Source organism: Manacus vitellinus, unplaced genomic scaffold (assembly GCF_001715985.3).
Source record: "Manacus vitellinus isolate BGI_N305 unplaced genomic scaffold, ASM171598v3 scaffold_22_pilon, whole genome shotgun sequence".
In the NCBI taxonomy this organism is placed as follows: Eukaryota; Metazoa; Chordata; class Aves; order Passeriformes; family Pipridae; genus Manacus; species Manacus vitellinus.
In genome coordinates this window covers 12,826,013-12,849,226 of record NW_021939632.1, presented here as the reverse complement: position 1 = coordinate 12,849,226, position 23,214 = coordinate 12,826,013, and the positions used below count along the sequence as shown (strand labels likewise).

General features: G+C 38.8%; 1 protein-coding gene across 2 annotated transcripts in view; it reads right to left on the bottom strand.

Moving 5' to 3' along the window:
* Positions 1-3,101: 3,101 nt before the first annotated feature.
* The window catches only part of CERS6 (ceramide synthase 6), a 107,673-nt gene continuing 87,560 nt past the window's right edge, over positions 3,102-23,214 (bottom strand). The window contains exons 9-11 of one of the 2 annotated variants that reach the window (XM_018072736.2): positions 8,077-8,233; positions 7,712-7,735; positions 3,102-5,223 (exon numbers count right to left, since the gene is read on the bottom strand). In XM_018072736.2, coding sequence (XP_017928225.1) covers positions 5,062-5,223; positions 7,712-7,735; positions 8,077-8,233 — 343 coding nt within the window. In that variant the 3' untranslated portion in view covers positions 3,102-5,061. The remainder of the gene's footprint in view (positions 5,224-7,711; positions 7,736-8,076; positions 8,234-23,214) is intronic. The other variant, XM_008931006.3, reaches the window with a different exon arrangement.

Sequence of the window (23,214 nt, the reverse complement as noted above, 5' to 3'; positions counted from 1 at the left end):
CCAACACTACATTCCTAATACTTATGTTTATTATGAAAGTGTCTCCAAATAAAATAGCCCACAATACTGGTTGGTTCAAGAGATTTTATGAGGAATAATTATTTTCCATATTAAAAAAAAAAACAAAACCCAAACCCAGTCAAATTAAACACAAAATAACTCCCAAAGTTCTAGACAACAGCTATATATGAAAGGACTTTTAGCTAGAGTATCACTGTATTCAAGACAGTGGAATTCCTACACATCACTGCATTTCTGAAAGAGTTGCTCAAGCACAGGATTGTCATGAAAACACAGGTGAAAGTGTGTCATCTGCCTCACCCTGACTTGCAACAGTCAACATGCACAGTATGGTATGGTAAAATTAAACCCCAGAATTGCAGGAAGCTGAAGCTCAAGAGAAGCCAGAAAATGTGTACTGTTGCACAGATCATTTTAAGTCATGTAAGACAATCATTTTTGTCATTCGTCTGACATATGTGATCACCGACATAGCTCCAAAACATCATTTCATAGTATTTCCTCCCATTTTTTAATTGAAAGCAATTTTAAAGACTGAGAACTCTGTACAGAGACACTCAAACACTGTGTTTTCATTGCAACTACAATCAGAAATCTTTACAATTTAAAGGCAATACATGTACACCACCTTCTCAAAATTCCACTAGTGTTTTTCAAAAAGAAAAGAAAAAAAGAGTAACATTGTCTTACTGAAGTTCCCATTAGGTCCCTGTTCCAAATCAAAACCAGTCAAAATGAGTAATACAAACTGGTTATGCTTCATGGTTTAAAGGCAACTGTAGTTTGCAGAACACTGAAGTTAGGCCTAACAGGGTCTACATTACAGGAAGGGTAAAAATTATTCAGTAGCTCCTCTCTCCCAAAGTCACAGGAAGTAGACAATAGGAGACATATAAAAATGAGTTGTAGCAAAGAGATTAAAAAAATACCAAAGCATCAACTGTAGAAAACCAATTTCTCTGAGATACAGAAGGCTGCGATAATGGGAAGATGAATGAAACAGGCATTAGGCTTCCTACTAGAGCACTCTGCATAAAACACACACAGTGACTAAATCAACCAGCATTGATCACCACTGACACGTGCTGCAGGGGAACGGCTGTCGCCGTCATGTCCTGTTCAGAACCAGAAAGTGATTTTCACCTGAAACAGATGCAGATTTAAGAGAAGAATCACTTCACTGTAAGCAAAACTTTAGTGCATGTATTTGGGTCTCAGAAAAAGCATTTGATATTGGCAATCATGTGGTCACAGAATAGTCACAGGCTGAGACAGGAGCATATGAAGCTGTGACACCTGTACCAGTTCTGCTGGAATCATTAAATAAATAACACATAGAAAAAAACTACAAAAGGGCAACAAGGAAACAGCATGAGACACTTTGGTATTTTAAAACTAGCACTATTTAACACTGATCCAAGACCCAAAAGACTCCAGTGTCCACCCTTGTTGTTTGATCAGATATTTCTACCATTTTCTGCAATGTTGGTTTTAATAAGAAAAAAACCCAGCAACCCACCATATATTTTTTCTTTTGGTACAAAATATGCCAATATGGGAAACAGTAAAAAAAAAGTGTGACCTGAATTATTTTACTATATTCTGGGCTGTCTAGGGAGAGAAGACAAATTCTTACTATTTACTAATCAACTCTACATATAATTTCCTCATTTTACTACTTCAACATCTTAACCACTGTGTCGTGTACTGTACTATAAAAAGGGAGCATAGAACTTGAAGACAAAGAGGTTATGGAGTACAAACCCTCATTTCTAAAATTACTAAAATGACGATTCTACAAAAGGTATGAACATATAGAACCTTTTAAGGTCTCACATTTACCATGAACCATGCAAATAATTTCAGTCAATTTTCTGGAATATGTGCAATTAACCTCTACATACTTGATGGCCTCCAAATGCATCTTTCAAAGCTCTTCATCAGAAAAGCAAACAAATACAAATGAAAAAGGAAATAATTGCACAGCATTTTCTCTGCAGAGTGCAAGATGAAGCCAAAGTTTTGACAACCATTAGTTAAAGCAATGAATCAAAGCACACTGCTATATCTGATCACTAAAACACTTGGTCCTTCCCACTAGAGAGAGGAAAAAATGTGTGAATTCCTAACTTTTATTAAAAATTCTCTAGCTTGAAAGATCAGTGATTGTTTAGCAAAGATTAGTGAAGTTCTCAGTGATTCCTTACTCTTATCCCATTTCCTCAAATGTGTCATTTGAATCTCTTACCTCACCTATTTTCCAGACATCTCTGTATTAAAATTATATATTAAACTTATCTATTAAACTTATCTGTATTACACATATCTGTATTAAACTCCAAAAAGCCAGGTTTATAGGGGATAGGTAAGTCATTTGGAGTTACCTGAACCAAGATAACTGTGTACATGCTTTAGTATATCATAGATGCAAATGAATTTAAACCTCAAAGGAAGAGTTTTAATCCCAGATGCACTCTTTACCAGTGAGCATCCAAAGGGACCTTGACATGATTGAGATGGGCTGATGAAAACTTCTTAAAGTTCAATCAATCCAAGTGCAAGGTCCTACATCTGAGTTGTGGCAATCCTACAGGTTGGATGGAGAAATGATGGAGAGCAGCCCTGTGGAGAAAGACTTGGGGGTGGTGGTTGACGAAAACTCAACATGAGCTGCATGTTGACAATTCAGAGCAATATTCTCATGTAAGACAAAGTATTTTGCCAGAATGCCATTTTTGTAACCATCTATGCAGTGGAGGTAGTAATCAACACCATGGAAGGAGTGTGTTTAAACTGATATTCTCAATTACCATATTAGCAGGTCAGATTTCACAAATTATAATGTTCATTTAATATATCCCAGGATGATTTTATTTTAAAATCTTGGTATCATCTTGACAGTAATTACTACACAGCTGTGACTTCAAACACCATAGGTGGGCTTCTTTCTATTGCAATTGGCATATTTTCACATGTATAACCTGCCCAGTTGGTTATGAAATCAAATGCACAGGAGACAGAAGAGAAAAATTAGAGGCAGAGAAACTTTTGGGGGAGACAGAGATTTAAATAAGGCTCCCTTAGATATATTCATGGACATATAAGCTGCAGCTTACCTGACAAGGTTACCTGACTTTTTCAAAAGATGCTCTGTAGGTAGTAAAACTGATAGATCTTCTTCCATGATTTATAATTTTCCAGTTTTCTTACCTTTATTTTCAACTTTTTTTAGCACATTTTTTTTTTGGTAACACACAAGAATCTTTATGGATAATAAAGGTTTCAGAAGTTTTCAAGAGTGACCAGTTGAATAGGACAAATCTGTTTTCAAAAGAAAGAAGTGACAACACAACTTTCTTCACTGGAGTCTGTATAAAATAGAGTCTTTAAACATGTTTTATGGCATCAGAAGCCATGTATATTTTGCTATTTGCATAGGTGGAAGGAATCAGAAAGACTTCCTGGCTCAGAGTTCCAGCTGAACACAGCACTCCAAACCCTTTGAATACAGAAGACACACTTAGGATTTTTTTTTCCTGGTTTGTTCCTTCCTTCTTTTTTTTTAAACTTTTTTTTTTAAAATATATATATATATATGTAAGTCTTTGGTCTACAAGCACATTGGTTCTGAGTGCACACACAGCACTGTTGAACAGTAGGTTGCATAGAGTCTGCTACCCAAGAACCTTGCCTACTTTTGGCACTGCTGTCACAAATCACAGAAAAGTGTCCTGCAAGAGTTGTATGATCCTTAGCATCCTACATCAAACTTTGATCTAGAAACTGGAAGAAGTATGTATATAATGTTTAAGAAGATGTTTACTTTGGGTGTTACTTTGTCTTCTTTGGGACACTCTTTGTAAATCCTGAATAAAAAAGGAGTACAAAATTATTTTACAGACACCCTTAATTTTATTTGTAGAGGTGATGAAATACTGCTGAGCAATCAAAAGTTGCTGTGAATTACGTTAAGTGAATTTTGCTCAAGTTTTCACACATTTAAAATAAACTAATTCTAGTAATGTATGGCATTCTGCCTTCTCTTCTTTACCTTACCAAGGGAGTGGCAATATCTAGATTGAACTGTGACCGAGGAAGCAATGAACTTTTCATGTGCTGTTTTTCCCATTACACCCCTGCTCTCATTTATGAGAATATGCAAGGACAGTTTCAGGTGTGAGGTCTGGATTCATAATGGTGCATTTGAACAAATACCTTTTTACATGGAATCTCTGCAAAAAGCTGAAACCTATAGAGGTAAAAAATTGAAAGGTCAAAAAAAAGTGAGAATGAGTTTATCCTAAGTGTTGACATCAATGCGTTTGGGTATTTGCACAACAAATCAAGTCTACTGCTAATGCAATTAACCACCAAACTGAATTTTAAATTATGCTAAAATAATATCCCACAATTACCACATTTTTTTCCCAAATTGCTAATTAACCACATTACCTACTATTTAAAATATCGATCCAGTGTTTTAAAATTTTATGTTGGAGGAACAGTCACTGTGATTTGATAGGCAATTTCAAAAACAGTACTTTAAAACACAAAGATAGCAAAAATATCTGAAGCTGATCTAAAATCTATAAAGCTATGCTCTATCTTACTGTAAGTAACAAATTAAGCAACTATTACTTATAGCAGATTCAGCAAAAGCATCAGGGATGGACAGAAGAGATCTGAGCATGATGCTCTCCACCACTGAGAATCCAAGATACAAAGTTTAAGAATGGATATTCCCTTTTGTCCAGAACTTCCCAAAAGAATACAAAATAAATAATATTTCCAAGACAGTACAAGTGAAAATACTGCTCCCATTGTGTCAGTTACATACACATACAGCATGCCTACGTATACAGAATGGTGTGCTGTCTTCATTCACAAACAGGAAATAATGGCAGTGCGCTATCAGAATGCTTTGATACTCATATTTTTTTCTGATGCTGAGATATATGAAGAAACCGCATTCACAACTTATAATTTACTTCCAGTAGCAAACAGTTCATTCTGTTCATGTCTCATGATTGAACTCAAGGATTAATGCTCCTCTGAGCAAGTGCCACCAGTAAGATACCCATTTGTCCCATTGGCACCGCTGGTCCCATTACTGGCCATAGTGCTGTGCGGGGCCTTTGAGCGAGGTACTGTTTCTTCCTCATCTGAGCTTGACTCAACATCACTTCGGGAATCCTTTGCTACCTGTAGAAGTTAAAAAAGAAGCAAGCAGTAGGTGACTGTAAGGAAACAACTCAGCTTTTTGGTTCAAGAGAATCAGAAATTCACACATTTTTCAATATGAGTTTTGAAGGTAATCTCAGCTCTGGCGCACTTCTCTTCCTTTGCCTGTCTGGACTCACTTCAAACACAGATGTCTGTACACATCTGCCATGCACATATGCCATGTACAAAGGGAGGGTGAGAACTTAGCACTCGTGCACTGAAGGTAGTATGTCCAAGTGCTCAAGGAAAAGGGTTGTGCATAGACTGAAGTAACCAACATCCAAGCTCCCAAATTCAACCTAGCCTCAGTCCCTCTGCTCTCCTAACTACAACTGTATTTCCTGTCCTTCATTTGGGGTGCTTCTCTTCAACCTAGTAATACAAAATATTCAACCCAACTTCCTTCCCCTCACCTCCCAGCTCATTCCCTAGAGACCACATGGCTCCAGGGAACGGTTCTACACACTAGCAGTAGGAGACAGGAGTACTGGCTGAAACATAACTCACCACACTGGGTAACTCCAGTCTCTGACTTCAGACAAATGGTGAGAATGGGGCTTGCAAACTGTGGACATAGTCCAGTTCAGTCCCTAACACAGGAGTGACAAACTTACTAGAGCAATTCAACTGTGTGCCCCATCGTGTCACTGGAAAGCTATTTCTGAAACAGACGACCTGAGCTGATAGAAATTGTCTGCTAATATCCAGCTGACTTCCTTGAAAATCTCCAAAACTGATAAGAGTGCACCAGATGAAGTACAAAACAAGCATCGACAGAAAAATGTCTGAAGTTTAACCTGCATGCAGCTTTAAGAATGCAGTTTTCATGCCTGCTTCTACTCCTGTCTGTATAGCTGAGCATCACATTTGCTTAAAATCTCTCCATGCTATGCTGTTTGCCACAGCAGGCAATTACAATTGGCTTTACTATAGTGAATGGACATAAAGGGGGGAAAACATATGTCAAGTCTTTTTCCTCAAAACCATTAAAGAGCAGGGCCACTGCATATAATTTTTTGCTTACAGTAGTCCTCCCCTACTCCAGAAAGTCCTCATGACAATTCAGCTCTCCAGCTCTCATCTCAGAAACAGCCATTTGCCATTGGGGCTCCCAGTGTTGTCCTTACAATATCATAACACCTGAGTGACACTATTTTGCTTGAGACCAGTGAAAAAAGGAAACACAGGTCCCATATACCTCTTAATAAGTACAGTTTTTAATGTCAATGTCTAGCAAGCCCACAATTATGACACCCACGAACTTCAGCAGAGGCCAGAAATTTGGTTCCATGCTTACACAGCTTCAATTAACAGATTACTTCAGTGTCCTTCATATGAAGGGAGTTCTAGATTAAATCTGTTAGGGGTACAGAAATACAAAAAAATACACTGTTATCAGACAGAAGAGAATAGTCTCAGCACATGGTACTGAGCACCTGTGATCAATTCAAGGGCAGACTAGATGATTGAAAAATTCTACATCAACTTAAATTCTCTTAATATATTAGATTCACTGCTGATTTTTCTGCTAAAGTCCTGCCCCAAAGGCAAACAATCAAATGAAGATTCTATGCTGCAGGTACTTCATTTAAACATGTGATCTGCTCTATTTTTGCACTCAAAACCTGATATGATTGCAACATATCTTGCAGTATGTAGTTCTCTTTGTTTATCCCCAAAAGAACACACTGGAGTAATTTCTGCAGAAGTAGTCTAGAATATATTTATATATGTATATGTATAAGTATATATAGGCTTAGAAAACTTCTAAGTACAGCAACAGTGAGTAAAAAATATATGATCAGGATTACATTACGAATTTAATGATAATAAATTCCTTTATCAGCTGAGCTGTTCCAAAGGTGGATACTAGTACTACAAAACCAAAATAATACTTAAGGATGAAAATTTACTGTAAGATATCTGTAAGGTGTCATGAAAATATTTCTTATTTTACTGCAGAAATGGAAAGAATGGGGTTGCCAGCGAGGAATTAAGATCTGAAGGAAGAAGGATCCTCTGTGTATATGTCATACATATGCATCTTTAACCTGGTCACTGTGTTACTGCAAATGTCAAACTTTGCTCTTGTACAATCTAAATTTTCTCCTGTGCAATTGTTAGAACTACAAGGTGGAGGACTTACACTCTCAAGTATGCATCCTGAATGGTGACAGAGCAGCTGCTTATCCTGCTGATATATAGACATTTGTGTGTATTTTGTGTATAAAAGGTTGCAGTATAACAGCACTCAGATACTACAGATAAATGTGGGTTTGAATGGTTTTAGGCAATGCATAGCCAAGAAGTAAACATGGCCTTTAAAGATAGCCTTAATTCAAATATATAAATATCAACAATGGAAAAAAATACCAATCAGAAACTACAAATTAAAAAACCAAACCAAAACACAAACATCAGCCTTGTCAAAATAAATCTTTTGCAAAGTAACTTGAAAGAAACTTACCTGCAAGGGGTTCCACTTCCCAGCCTTCCAGCACAGCACAAGGGAAAGGATAAACAAGCAGAGTAAGAGAGAGTTGTTTTTTTTTTAAATCCAATTTCCCTAATGTAGTTTGGTTCAGTGTACCAGATTACAAAAAAAGAAGTGTGGAAGCACATATAAATGCAATCACTATGAAGAGTATCATTGACTTATCTGACAATTGTTAGGAGTGGAAAAAAGTTTCCATGAAAGGAAAAAAGAGTTTACATAAAATAAGATGTGTTTTCAGTAGTGTGTTATGGATTAGAAAAAAAACAGTAACCAAAAAGTGACCTGTATGGATATTGAAAAAGTTAAAATCATGAAACAAAACCACGCTGTCTTACCTTGCCCTTTGAAATAGCTTTGTAGGCTGTCTTTATGATTAGGTAAGACCAAAGACAGTGCAGAATTTGAAGAACCATAAGAAGCACATTCAAGACCCACAAGGCAGGAAAATTGCCCAGAGCTTCATACAGTTCAAACGATGTTGTGTTTAATATCCTAGAAGAGAGAGGGACAGAAATATAATAACACTTTCTTTAAGCCAACAAATTTCAAAGAAGACCTTTTTAAATCAAGATGACAAGTACTTGATTAGATGGGATCCACATGTGTAAGTTGGTTCTCACAGTAATACTGGCTTGGACTGAACATCACAGGTTTCTCCAGAGAGAAACAACACGAGAATATTGCTTTTGATATTTAACTTCATTTTGCAAACATTGCATACAGAAAATATAGATCCTCAGTATGCATTTTTCCACTCCATCTATAAAGCTGGCAGGTGTTGGTTGACTCAAATAACTCCTTCCCTGATTAATTACAAAACTTACTTTATTCAATTTTTTAAAAATAAAGCTATTCCATCTCAGCTGCCTCCAGTACAGGTTTGGTGTGCCCATATTAGCACAGGTAAGAGCATGTATGGGAACTGTTAAACTCCCATGCAATCCACATGCAGCACCATGTTCTTCAAACCACATTCCCAGGCTGTGACAATGAGCTGCAACCTCTCCCGTGTTAAATGGCACAAACCTGTACCAAGAGCCAGGCAATGCTCCTTAGGTACTCCCATCTGAAGCCCTCTCTCCCAAAGCCAGTCTCAAAGGATTTGTTTCAGTGTACACAACTAAGGATGTCTTTGTCCAGTTGGTATCAGCAACGCGAGTGAAGTGCTGTGTGGAACCAAAACCAGTCTGAGACTGTTCAATTAAAGTGAAACTTCAGTGGCACTTGAAAAATGACACGTGGGGCAGGATTCACCTTCTTTCGGGGTTTTCTAAGAACTGGGGGCGGGTGTGTGAGTTTGGCTGTTTGGCTAAAATCTTATTTAGTGGAAACCTCAGCACCAACAGGATTCCAAATTCAAAACAGCCAACCAGTCAAGGGGCTTAACCCTGGGTCTTGAACATCCTGGGTGCCTACAGTAACTGCTAAGGTACTAGAAAGCTCTGGGGCCACTTTCTGCACAAAATCCAATTTGCACACCACGTATGTACAATCAAGAGTGAAGTTTAGCAGTTACATAAAGGACAGGTGGCCAACAGGGCAGCAAGGGATGGGAGACCTTATTGCAGCCATTCAATACTTAAAGGGGGCTTATAGGAAAGATGGGGACAAACTTTTTAGTGGAACCTGTTGAGATACAACAATGGGTAACAGTTTTAAGCTAAAACAGGTAGATTTAGATATAAAGATGAGGTTTTTTACACTGAGGGTGGTAAAACTCTGGAACAGGTTGCTCAGAGAGGTTGTAAACTCACCATCCCTGGAAACATTCCATGTTGAGTTGCACAGGGCTCTTAACAACCTGATCTAGATGAATATGTCCTTGCTCACTGCCTGGGGGTTGGACTAGATGACATTTAAAGGTCCCTTGCAATCCAAATGATTCTATGATTTTAAGAAATTCAGTTAATTCTAGTCATTTGAAGCAAATGTTTGAGAATCAGCATTTCAAATGCAGGCAGTAACAGATGTTGTAACATGACTTCTGAAGCACTGTGAATACAGCACTAATTTTCTGCCCAAATACTCTGCCGTAGCAGGTGATTTCAACTTGGACCCCAGCAAACAACCTGAGAGCAGAGAGTGGAGAACAGACAATAGAAACAGTGGCATTTTTTGAAACAAATAATGATCTAGTAATGGCTGTTAATTAGGGGGAGAAAAATAAGGCAATATAAGGATTTGTCAACCTCCATCTATTTTCCCCGTTGGTGTAAAAATTCATTAAAATCTCCATTGGCTCTATGTCCTTTTTCTTTGTTTTAAATTAACTATCACTAGTCACTAGATGGCGCGTTTAACCCGGACAACGCCCGCGCAGGTCCTGGCACCAGCCGTGTCTCGGCCCCGATGTGGCACTTAGTGCCATGGTCTAGTAACCACGGCAGTGCTGGATCAAGGGTTGGACTTGATGATCTCAGAGGTCTTTTCCAGCACGATTGATTCTGTGATTCTAGGGGATGGCACTGGAGTCCCACACTTCTCTCAGTGGAGAAGTTACAGATACCGATCTCAGCCTTTTAATAAGCAATCACATTTGCCACAATCCTTTACAACAACATAAAACCAGTTAAATTAATATTAATAAGAAGTATGTACAGATAGCAAACCCAGAACACAACATTTAGTGGTAATGATTTATGTGTATAACAGCATTGATCAAAAATCAACCAGTGATTTCTAATACACTGGCCTTAAATGCCTAATGGGCATTTCATAGTAAGTCTGCCTTTTTATTTTGTGCCTTCTTACACTAAACTGCACATATGCTTCATGGTTTATTGAGAAGTAGATGTTTTATAACCTTATTATAAAGCTGTATTTTTACGTCTTCTGTTTATGGAGAGAACATTAGAAAAAGAAACTTTTCCAGTTTGCAAAGATCCCATCACATTATTGCTTCTGTCAGATAGAACATTTCAGTCTCAGCTTTGTCTAATCTGTTCTGCCAATAGTAGCCCTACATGGCACAGCAATACCACACTTCCCTGTTCAAGGAGATGCTCTCATGCATATCAAAACAGAACTCTAGTCAGCAATGTTTTACTTCACCAGCACTTATTGCAGTTCTAACCATTATATCAAATTCAAACTTGAAATCAACAACTTCTGTACATAAAGTTACCATTGTTTACACCCAACTGTCTTTATGTCTAAAATTTATAGCTCCAGAATTGTAGATGCAGTTTCTACAGGTTTCTGTTTATATTTTCATTCACTGGACCAAATTCATCTCTGGGGACTTCCACAGAGGTCAAGCCAAAAAAGCAGCATTAGAGATGCAGATGGTCCGGTCTTGCAGAAGTCAGGAAGAAAGCAAGGCCAAAAAGAGTGCTTCTGGTATCCAAAGCAGTTTCATGTGCAAATGAGTCATCTAGTGTGTATTAGATATGGGAAATAAGCCTTCATTGAAAAAGCAGACCTCTTTCTAACCTGCTCATGTCTGGCAAACTAAGGACAGGATTGGAATTCTCCATTAAAGCTGCATAAAGGACCTCACTAATTGCTCAGCAATGTTAAGAGGGGTCAGTGATCTGCTAGATGTGCAGATAGAGCTAAGACTATATCTAAGCACCTAGGGCTGAGCAGAAGCTGAGTGAAAAAAACAGAAAACGACAGAAAAAATGTAGTTTAGCAAATACACTCTCAGTATAAATCAATTATTTAATATTAAAAGTCTGAAATGGGGAAAAAACCTGTAAGTTTATTAGGTGGAATACACAGAGAAATTCTACTTGTAGAGACTGAGGAAAGGGGGGAGGGAAGAAAGGCCAGACCATTTTTCATCAATTCCACTGCTAAAAATATTCAATGGAAGCATTTTAACCAACCACACAAATAACAGGGACTGGAAAAAGCAGCATGAGAATGGATTACACAAAGAAGAAAGTGCCTATATGATGTATATGCAAATAAATCTTAGGTTCAAATACTCAGAAAAGCATTCAGGCCCTTAAATCTGCAAATATGCTTGCCAGAATTTTTCAAAGCTGTCCAGTAGTTAAATCCCAGCTTTTCATAATGAATGGTGTAAACTTTGGTTCTTGGGTATCTAACTTGAAACAGCTGGACTTGATCTCATAGTGGGAAATTACTTTAAGCTGCAAGTGCTCTACCTTTCTGAAACTTTTGGTCAGCATTTCTCAGATCTTTGCAATTTGAAACTAAATGTTAGCTTCTGTTTTTGAAAATAGGTTCTGGACTGTAGCAATTTTTCTGAGGCCCTGGAATAAATAATAGCTGGACAAAACAACACAATCTCATGGAAGGCATTCTTCCCTCATTAAATGCATCCCAAGCAGAGTTGTGCACCTGGCTGTGGGAAGCTCTCAGTTTAGCATTTTGATTTAAGTAGTGTGGCAAACAAAGTAGAAGGCAAACAAAAATAAATTCACCCCTTAAGATCCAATCTACTCTTACAGAAATCTGTGGTATTTTTTCAGGAACATTGCCACAATATCTGAGCCACTGTGTGAGGTAATCCTGTACTTACTGTATTACCGCTCTAATTGGACACTCAGAATAAAAATAACACATTTTCAACAACTACTAAACAATCAGCAGCAACACATCAACAGTAACATAGGTTTTTCTTCTACTGTCTAACCCTTTATCTAGCCAGCAAAGCAGTACTTGAGAGACTATCGGCAACAGACCCATACACTGACTCATTAAGATTACAGTCCCCCCCCTCAACTCAGTGGGCCCAAGTCCAGGCTCTTGCACCAAGGATGAAAGGAGAACCTGGAGATGAAGGAAGAGAGATAATGAAAGAGAGGGATGGGTGTAAGAGTAAAATGCTTATTTGTATTTGTCTGAGAACTGACAAAAATGTGCTGTGTTTCCTTCCGAAAGGACCCTGAGAGAACAAAAAGAGATAAAGAAGAGGATCATGTGGAAAGAATAGACATTCTTCCACATAAGAAGGAAATTATTAATAAACTCTTCAGAATGAAGCATAGCAGAATGACGGGCACTACTATCACATCCAACGAGAGCAGAAACTGTGCAGCTGAAATTAGTGCTACTGCAAGTTGCCTTAACTTCTGCAGCACTGTCCAGTGACCAACATACTGTATGTGAAACACACTGAAGTCATGTTGTTACCTCAGTACAGTAGTCTGAAGTCTCAAAGTATGACCAAGGATAGTACAATATGATACTAGCTGGTCTAAATAATTCAGAATGAATGTCTTTATCTCCTTTACCTAGTGCATATTAAACAACAGTATTCTATATTGCACCATAACCACCTGTACTGGGACATCTTTCAATATGGCATTCATGACAGAAAATAGGTAATTACATCTAGGTGGGTGTTAATGACATTCAGATCCTATTTAGCACAAGTAACCCAACAATACCACTGCCAGCAATGCTTCAAAGTTTCTGCTTTTTTTAAATTTTTCCTTAAAAAAACCAAAACAAATTGCACTTACTTTTGCCCCAAAACATAGTCATTTGTTCTCTACTATACATAGTAAAAAATGACCAAGACCAAAGAACAAAGAGCCAGAAGTTCTAAATTCTGGATTTAGTTACGTTAACTTATGTGATCCGAGAAATTTTCAAATTTCCTTACATCGTTCACTTTTCGTTAATGATGAGCACAAGGTACTGCTACATTCTGCTGGCCACATAAAGATGCTGGGAGAATTAGCTTGTTTATAAAACACCACGGACTACTGCCTTAAAGGATGCTCTAAAACTGACAAGTAAGAAAAAAATATCACTGCGATTTACATATAAATGAAGAGGCAGTGTAGTGTGAAAGCACATGTATGCACACATGTTGATCAGCCACAATACATCAGTTACATTTCATCAGAAGTCAAGATTTATCTCTAGGATTCAGACCTTGATTGAAATCTAATAGGACTTCATATCCCAGGCTGTCCTAGTTACTTTTAATGACAATGCTACACAACAGACCTGACACACAGATATTTCTGCATGAGAGACTTCAGATGAGTTACACAACTTTTTACCTGAGAAGTGTATGGAATGATACACAGAATAGTCATTAAATTGAAGAAACTTTGGTCTGTAGCACTTCATGTACTGGAGTCTTCAAGCTGCAGCACAGCTAAGTATTTAATTTTAGCAAATTCAGTACATAAAGAGCTGTACTTCATCTTCTGAGTTTCAGCTTGGCCAGCTGCTGTGTCTATATCACTGTTCTGCTCCGAACAGATGCTTCTTGGTTCTTGCTGAGTGGGAGAACAAGCTTGTTTCCCTTTTCAGATCCTGCTGCCTCTTATGTTTTCAGCCCTCCAGAGAAGGACTTAAGCTACTAAGCAGCACATGGCAAATACAAGAGGAGTAGCAGAGACCCACTGTGAACTGAGAAGAGTCAAACGAACCAGTCACCCACACAGAAGCAATGAAACAGGGAAAGAAGGACTGAGAAGACAGAGATGATCTTTTAACAGCATCTCAGGCTGATTCCTCAGATTGTTTGGTTGGTGATGCTCATTACCCCCTTCTTTTAGACAGCTGACGAAAGATCTCTGCAAAATGCAGCGACAGAAAGAATATAAACTCTTGAGTAACTCAGTACTCAGAGCGACATTAAACCCCCACACTTCAATTTTATCAGTGAGCTGAGCATCACATGGCATTCTGCTCACCCATACCAGCCCCACATTAGAGGATTTCCTGACATGGTGCCAAAAACAAGCTCAGCTGCTGTAGAGATGGGTGGCTCCTGTCCTAATACTAATTAGGAACAATACATCTTTGCAGAAATCACAGCCTGACACTTGAGACTGTGTTATTTTAAGCCCTGTGCAGATCAATAGGATTTCCAATTACTTATCTAAAATGATGGAGCAGGCAGGAAATTATTCATGTGTGATGTACAGTAGAAGAGACCATTCTGATCAAGCTGTCACTGGTTTCAGCTGTGCTTTTCACTCAATTTGTTCTCATCAGCAGTTACTGCCCATTAAGCTGTTTCTGCAGCCACTGGTATGAATAGTAGTATTTACACTCTTGTGCATAGAAAAAAACTAAGAATAAAAGGTCAGAGACACCTTCACAATCCAAGCTCAAACCTCAGGAGAGTCTTTTAACAGATATCAGGATATGGAGGGAATTTATATTTCCTAGTAGAATGTAATTATACTGAGCAAAAGGTTGTATCAGTAATGTGTTATGGCAACATGCATATGTAAAGGCCTGTGATAATACCACACAGGCACAAAGAAACTATGTTATGTTAACAATAACACTTTCAAATCTGAAAATCTCCAGGCATGCATAAAACTTTCATATGAGCAACAGAGAACACATATCAAGATCCATTTGCCTGGAGTTCATGTTATTCTCCAAGTAGGAAAAGCATTTGTTGTAAACTATAGGTTCCAATCTTTGCAAGTAGAGTATCAGAGTATAAAAAATGCTTCCTCAGGCCTCTTTCTGTTGACTAAAAATAAGTGCAGTTGTGTTTAACGACATGCCATGGCAGATATTTCGGGGGGGGAAAGATTACCCAAACTTTCTGTAAACACAGGAACAAAACAGAACTAGTTCAAAAGCCCACAAAGCATCACAGAACATCTGCATTCAGTTCTTTGCCTGGCACCCAGGGATTTTTAGGTGGCTTATTTACCATTAATAGTAGGGGTATCACACTTGGGATTCATTGGCCTAGTTTTGAGAACATGCCCACATGCCCCCAGAGTAATATAAAATTTTTTAAATCCATAAAAATTATACAGCTTAAAGAAGTGTGGTGGCACAGTGTCTGCCAAGGACTCAGCTTTCAAACAGTGACTCAAGTGTTATGGTCCTGTTGTGGATGGAGAGGAAAAACACCACCACCAAAAATCCAATCAACTTTACTTTGCTACAAAAAGCACCATAAGAATTTTCTCCACATCTGTGAAATCAGCCTTAAACAGTTTTCAGTTTAATCCAATTTTCTTAATAATGATCTTTACTGTCACATATTATGGGCCAAACTCTGCCATTGTGCAACACTGATAAAACCAATAGAATGTGCATGGTTACTCTACTTACATGGATGCTGGTTTTCTCCCAAAGTGTTTAGTCACAGTGACCTCCTCCTAGTTGAACACTAATGAGATTCTAGCTGCATCGTGGCTGTGGAACACGGTGTTCAAAAGTCATTTGCTATTTCAAGCTGGTAAGTTAACTTACTCCCATGCTTTTGTAGTGCTATGATTTTTACATCCCACATACATCAGAAGCTCACAGTGTTCTGCTTTTATACTGACTCTGTAGCACTACAAAATATGTGCCAGTAACAGCACAGATACATCCTGGTGCTACAGATACATCCTCTAAGAGAAAAGAAAAGTGGCTGAGAAGAGGCAGAATGTTTGCCCATGCCTGAACTACCTCCATCCACCTCAACTGTCACTCACTGTGGTACTACTGTAGCAGCATGGCTTTTCCCTCCACAGAATGGGCAACTCTTAGAGGTGTACTTTGGGGCAAAGTTTCCTCACATCCCTCTCTTTTAGATAAAAACTCAGTCAAATTGAAAATTCCAATGGCCAGCCTTTTTCTTTCTCCCCTCCTTCCTGCAAGAGATGCAACTTCAGAGGAGACTTGGAGAACTTCAGCTGACTACAAAACAAAAAAAAGCGGCAAAAAAAGTGCCACATCACAGGTATTGGTCCTGTTTTCAATTAGAGCACAGGTTTTAGAAAGGACATACTTCACAATAAAAGGAGGAAAAGGAGAACACTAACTGAATAGTCTATCCTTGACAACAGAAAGCATTATTATAGCCACAGAGTACAGCCTGTAGAAAATAAAAATGAGGGTAAGAATCAGGTTTAGAAGTCTGATGAAATCCTTTTTCAAATAATTTCTTCCTATTGTGATCACATGAAAATCTTGAAAATGAAAACTGAGCAAATGCCACTTTTTGTTATTTACATTGCAAGCCTTCAATGGTGAATGACACTTGTAACCTTTCCATTTCTTATAGCTTCGCTGTAAATAGTTAGGTCAGTATTAACCTGGCACTCCAAAGACTTCAGCTTTGCATCTTGTACAACTTCAAAGGCCTGAGTTCACAAATGCAGTTAACAATTTGAGGACATAAAATAAACAGGCATTAGAAAGGACAACATCAGATAATGTTTTGTCAAAAGCAGATGGGATGATAATCTTCTATATGTTTTGCTAAAGAGCTAAGACAAGAGTTGTGAGTAAATTTATGGAGACTAAGTTAATTAAACCTTCTTTTTAATCCATAAATTGAAGTCTATGAGTTCTTCAAATACACTATCATTAGTTTGCCAAACCTTTTTATTAAATGTTTTCAATAAAATGATTGATTATAAGTTGCTTGCTGAAACTACAGACAGACTGATATATAAGCATATTAGATAATATTTGTTAGTCCTACAGCATCCACTCAATGACAGCATGAATAACATCAGGAATCAAGTACCAAAATCATAATTTATTCCTTCAGTAACTGCTCCCCACAAGCAACTTAAGATTATGCTCTGGTTCAGACAATATTCTAAGCAAAATGAGCTCAGAACAGCATCAGAAGGGATTTGTTATCTTAGTTAAAAAGTTATTTTACTGTAGAGCAATTAGAGATGTTTGGCTGTGTACACAATACTAGGCAGGCTAGAAAGGTTTTCAATTCAGCAAGAGTAGCTAAAACCATCACAAAACACTGTGTTCATTCAGAGTCCAGACAAGGTCTGGACAGTTGGGATTCATCTGGCTACCCACATTCTTACCATGCCAAGTAACTGATCAGCACTCTTGCTTTAACTACTGCCTACATATTGCTTTGACACAGTAGGGTGCTTTTAAGAGTAGGTTGGAGCTTTCTGTTTTACCAGTATCTTCAGAGGAATGACTCAGGATGACTCTGCTGGGGTCCACATGCTGTCTTCCCACACAATAGACATGCTCCAAGGGCCAAACAGGAGAAAATGTGTCAGGAAAGAAAACCAGTATGAAAGATGACAACTCAACTTCCCTGCATGTTAAGAGCTGCACAAAACCAGTCAATATCAGCTAAAGAACAAAGCTAAGAAAAACAAAGGTTTAGCAGATCTTTGCAGCAACTGCTGCTCATGAGGGTTCTGCGCTGCCCAATTTGTAACTCAAGCTGCAATTTTGCTCAGAGAGAAGCTGATTCCAGGATAGAGAACAGTAAAGAGAACAGTGTAAACTGACAGTATGGTATTAGTGTTTGGAGACCCGGTGTGTTCATTAGCAGCATGGCTGTATCTCTCACTAGTATTGAACCAGCGATGAAACTCAGGAAGAGCTATTTGGCCAGTCATGCAGAGATGAAAGAAAGTCTGGTAATAAGTAACTAGAGTTCATTACAGCTCACTGTGGTGAACAGAAGTTAATTTTAACTCATCAAGAATCATGCCATGCTTGTCTGGTTCAAGCAGATACTCATTGCCATGAAAAGGCAATTAGAAATCACACATGAGCCAGACCGTGTGTACTCTCAAGAGTTTTAAAAATGAAAGAATAACAAGGAATAAAGTTGTTCTTCCGAGAACTGGCAGACCCATGCTTATATAAGATATGTTGGTACAAAAATCCCATTTAGCAACCATACATTACAGTTGATGAGGAGACATACACCCGAAAGCTTTGAATTTTAATAGCAAGAAATTTTTCCATTTTTTTTCCACAGAATCTTTCCAAACAGACTCACAAACAGAAGATCAGTTAAGACACACCTACTGACATCAAACAAGACCATACCAACCAACCAAAGTGGCTGACTGTCTGTCCTCATAGTTTTTAATGTGATACAATGTCTGGGCATTAACAATGTACGAAGAGATCAAGAACAGAAAGGCATACAGACTGCCTGGATTATACCAAATTTGCCTAGGTGAGGATGTGGGGGACAGCATATGCAGAACACAACCTCTGTTCTTTAAAATCAGCTTAAATCAGGCTTTCATTTAAATTTGTACAGTTGAGGCACTATTTCACATTTGTCAATGCATGTATGTAATACATGCATGCTGAGACCGCGCAGGTTGCACGAATGCCCGTGCTGTTTGCTGCCTCCTTGCCCTGTGACAGCAGTACTTGCCAGCAACACTTCCCTGGAACCCACTGGGTTCTACCTCTCATACAATATAACTCATTATAAAAGTAATCAAAAGAAGTGAAAAACTCAGGAAAACTGCATACTAGTACTAGTCAGAGCATCTTGAAAGAACCTGAATTTACCCAGCTTGGTGCCTTCATCTGGTAAACATCAGCCTAGCTTTCCTGAGAGCCTTCTCATTCTCCTTTCAAATCCCAAAGTTACACTTTTACCTGTAGTTACTCTAAGCTATCTTTTAAAACAATGAGCAGTTTAGTAAGCTTACATCTCCCTCCACACTGACCACCTTTCTTCCACTGAGGCTTATGGAAATACCCTGTTTCACAGTCACTCCGTGAAACCAGTTTGAGATACCAAACTCTTCACAGCATTGGGAGATTTATTCAAACTGCCCTGTCAAAAAATCATGTATTCTAGAAGAATAAGGGAAATAAGTGACTAGTCTTGAGTCTCCTGTACAGCCCAAACTTGAGGAGTTTCATGGTTCTCACAAGAAGAACTCTGGAGTTAGCACTGAGCAAAGGAAGACTGGAAAATGCAGTGCATCACCTTCTTCACTCACATCTCCTGGGATGGAAGATGCCTGTTAGTCTTCTCCACACCTCAAAAAATGATTAATAAATAGAATGACCCCATGGAGTTTCCCTTCCTGGATATTGAAAGCTAAACAAAATAAAGCAAAAAGCAATCCATTCCTTTGTCAACGGAGAAAAGACTCTTTCTATCTAGCTACAGCAAAACCAAGCATTGGAGGCCTGGGGAAGAGGAATTGCAATACTTATTTAAATAAAAAAAAGGCTTGAGGTAACTGCTTTGCCTAGCCTGATTAGACTAGCCAAGGGTCCACATAATTTCTATTATTTGTTTTGTTTGAGATTGCTTTCATTCTCCCTACATTCCTCTATCAACTGAGAAGGCATCATGTTCCCCCTGACTCACGGAGAGTTTTGTTTTATGTTGTAATTTGCTATAACAGTGATTATGTGCAAGTGGGAGAATTTCACAAGTAAAATGTCTTGTCAGTGAAAATAGCAGCTTTACTCCTACATTCACTTAGCAGCAGGAGGGAGAAAGTATCCTGGGGCTTTTGAATTATTGCTGAAATGAACTCCAGATGCCTGCAGAAAGACTGCTAAATATATACCTAATTGCCAGTTTCTTTTGTCTTAGCCCTGCTGTTAAACAACCTTCAAACAACAGCATTTGATACATTCTGAATTCTTTATTAGCACCTTTATGCAAAATTAAATGGCACTTGTGCAGAGCCGGAGCACAACAGCATGCCAGTGATTCGGAAGTGACGTCTCTTGAAGCATGTCTTGGGTGTTCACCTTCCTGCATGGGGGAAGTTTTCTTATAAATTACAGTTTTCCTTTTATGTTACATGCACACTGATTTTATACCTCTCAGCTTTCATGATAGAAAAATTTGCATATTTATGTAATATTAATCAGGAACCAAATTTTTCTATTTCGAATTTTCAGCAAAGGAGAGCAAAACTATGCTTCCTGGTCTGCTCCTGGCCACTCCAGTGACTCATCTTTGCTGGCATGCAAGCTAATGAGCGTGAAGATTTAGAATTGCTGTTTCATAGAGAAAAAGGATTTGGGACAGACAAGCTCATAAATCCCATGCTTCATCCTTGCTAACTCTGATTCCCACATACATCGCCTACAGTACAGCTGAGAACTATGAAACTGCCTCTGGGTGTATGTAGGGGTAACCATTAGGAATATATACATCAAGGCCTTAGTTTGGAAATAAAATGGTCTTAAAAATCAAAGATCAACCACATTGAACCATGAACATTTTCAAATAAATAAATGTATTTTTCATTGATTAAGGGAAGTGCTGGATTGGGCTGGGATAGACTTAGTTTTCTTCACGGTAGCTAGTACAGCGCTATGTTCTCAATTTGTGCTGAAAACAGGGTTGATAATTCCAGGATGTTTTCGTTATTGCTGAGCAGGGCTTACACAGAGTCAAGGCCTTTTCTGCTCCTCACATTGCCCCACCAGTGAGGAGGCTGGGGGTGCACAAGGACTCGGGAGGGGATGCAGCTGGGACAGCTGCACCCAACAGGGATATCCCACACCATATGGTGTCATGCTCAGCATATAAAACTGGGGGAGGAAGGAGGGCATATTTGGAGTGACAGTGTTTGCATTCCAAAGTCACCATTACCCATGGAGCCCTGCTGTCCTGGAGATGGCCAAACACCTGCCTGCCCATGGGAAGTGGTGGATGAATGCCGTGTTTGGCTTTGCTTGTCTGCACCACTTTTGCTTTACCTGTTGAACTGTTTTTATCTCAGCTCATGAGTTCTCTCACTTTTACCCTCCTGATTCTCTTCCCCACCCCACCGGGGAAAGTAAGTGAGCAGCTGCACCGGGCTTTGTAGCAGCTGGAGTTAAACTAGGACAAGGGAGAGGAAAGACAGAGGATCACCAGTGTAACTACTTCACCTTCTGACACTGTGGCACTGTCAGCTGTTGCATTCCCCTTAAATAAACAATCCCTCTGCCTTCACTGCCTTCAAGAATCGATGCTGATCTTTTCCACTCCAGTGGCAAACCTCACCCACGGCTGTAACTTACTGCCCTCCCTAGCCCAACATTCAGTACCAAGGAAGCCAACATCAATAACAGAAGCCCTCTTCCCCAGACCTACTTGCTTCTTTTAACCCTGCTTTCAACACACTAAGCCAACTTCTACAGAGGAGGATTCAGACAAGGTTCAATTTAAGGTGGCATGGAAGTGCTGCTGTCACTAACATATACAGGAATGGATGGGCACATCCTGAACACCAGCACAAAATGCCACAGCTGTAAAGCAGTGCTCAAGTTTTGACACTTGCTAGATAACTTATTGCTGTGCTGGTAATCTCTTCTGGGACTCTGCCAGTCAGACAGCTTGAAGTGTGTATTAGAGACAGACTTCAGTTCTGTGATGCCTGATTCCCACTAGACATGTCAATGTTTAATTTATCATTTGCATAGTCCTAGCAATGGTTTCCTGCACAGTGTGACACTTGGCTGCAACACTTCACAGAAATCACTCCAGAAAGCATAAACCTCCAGTTTTTCAGCTGCAGTTCCAGTTAGAAACAGTGTTATTTAAAACACTTCAGGTTGAAAGTGTGGACTTTGCAAAATTTTACTACCATAGTAAGAATGTAAAGGATGAAAAATCTGGACCTTGCTGATTTTCAGATGTCTCAAAAGAAAAAAATACTGGGCAACTCCTTCTAGTTAAATGTGTGAAGACTCTAATGACCTCTTTCAAAATCATTCTGGAAAAGATTAATCTACTCTTTGTTGATTATTCATCAAAGCAAGCACATAGCAGTGATTTGGTAAATTTTGTGTTTGAATAACAAAAAATTTCAAATCAATAGTTCTTTCTTTGCTATTTCAAATACAAAGTGAGGTTTAAACGCTAGAATCACAGCTAAACACATAAGACAGCTCACAGAATCACAGAATTGCTGAGTTTGGAAGGGACCTCTAGACATCATCCTGTCCAACCACCCCTGGTGACCCCAACCAGGGTCACCTGTAGTAGGCTGTCCAGGACCATGGCTTTGGAGTATTTCCAAAAATGGAGACTCCACCATCTCTCTGGTCAACTTATGCCAGTCCTCAGCCACTCTCACAGTGAATAAGTGGCATCCATAAATCCTCTGCATGCTTGAGCAAGGAGCTTGGTGGTAATCTCTCTAAACATACTCTGTAAAGAGTAAAATTTCTGGCATCTGTGGTGCTTCCCAAGAACAAAATTGTCGCTGTTATTTTCTGATGCAATGACAGACACCTCTTACTTTCATAAGATACAAAGGAATACTGAGATTTGTGTTAGTTCTGTTCATACAAGAGAAAGGAAGGATCCAGAAGAGAAAAGAGCAATGCCAATGCCTTCTCTCAGCCCTCTTCATATATAGTGCACAGGTTTACAGAGAAACTTGAACGAGTTTCTACAGTGAAGTACATCAGTGTATTTCCTCATTAGCCAGCTGCCTTTTGGATGGTAAAAACTCTAGCTAAAGAATCAAACATCTGTGTTCCATTTGTGTGCATGCTTGTGTGTGTACCTAGAAGAGAGAGTATGTGCACATGCAAGCAGCTATCTTTGTCTGGGAAGAGGTGAGATTACAGTAACACCTGTATAACTACCTTACAGATATATGTATTACACAGCTGTCCCAGGAACCCTAATTCAAATGAAGGGTGGAAAAGGAGTAGCCTGCAGTATTGCAATCTGCATTGCAATAACATCCTTACACCAATTTCAGCAGGCTAGACTTTGCTTATCTCATTGTAATTTTCTTCAAGCTGAACACGTTCACAAAGTGTGCACTGAAAGCTATTGAGAATATCCCAGTTTCAAG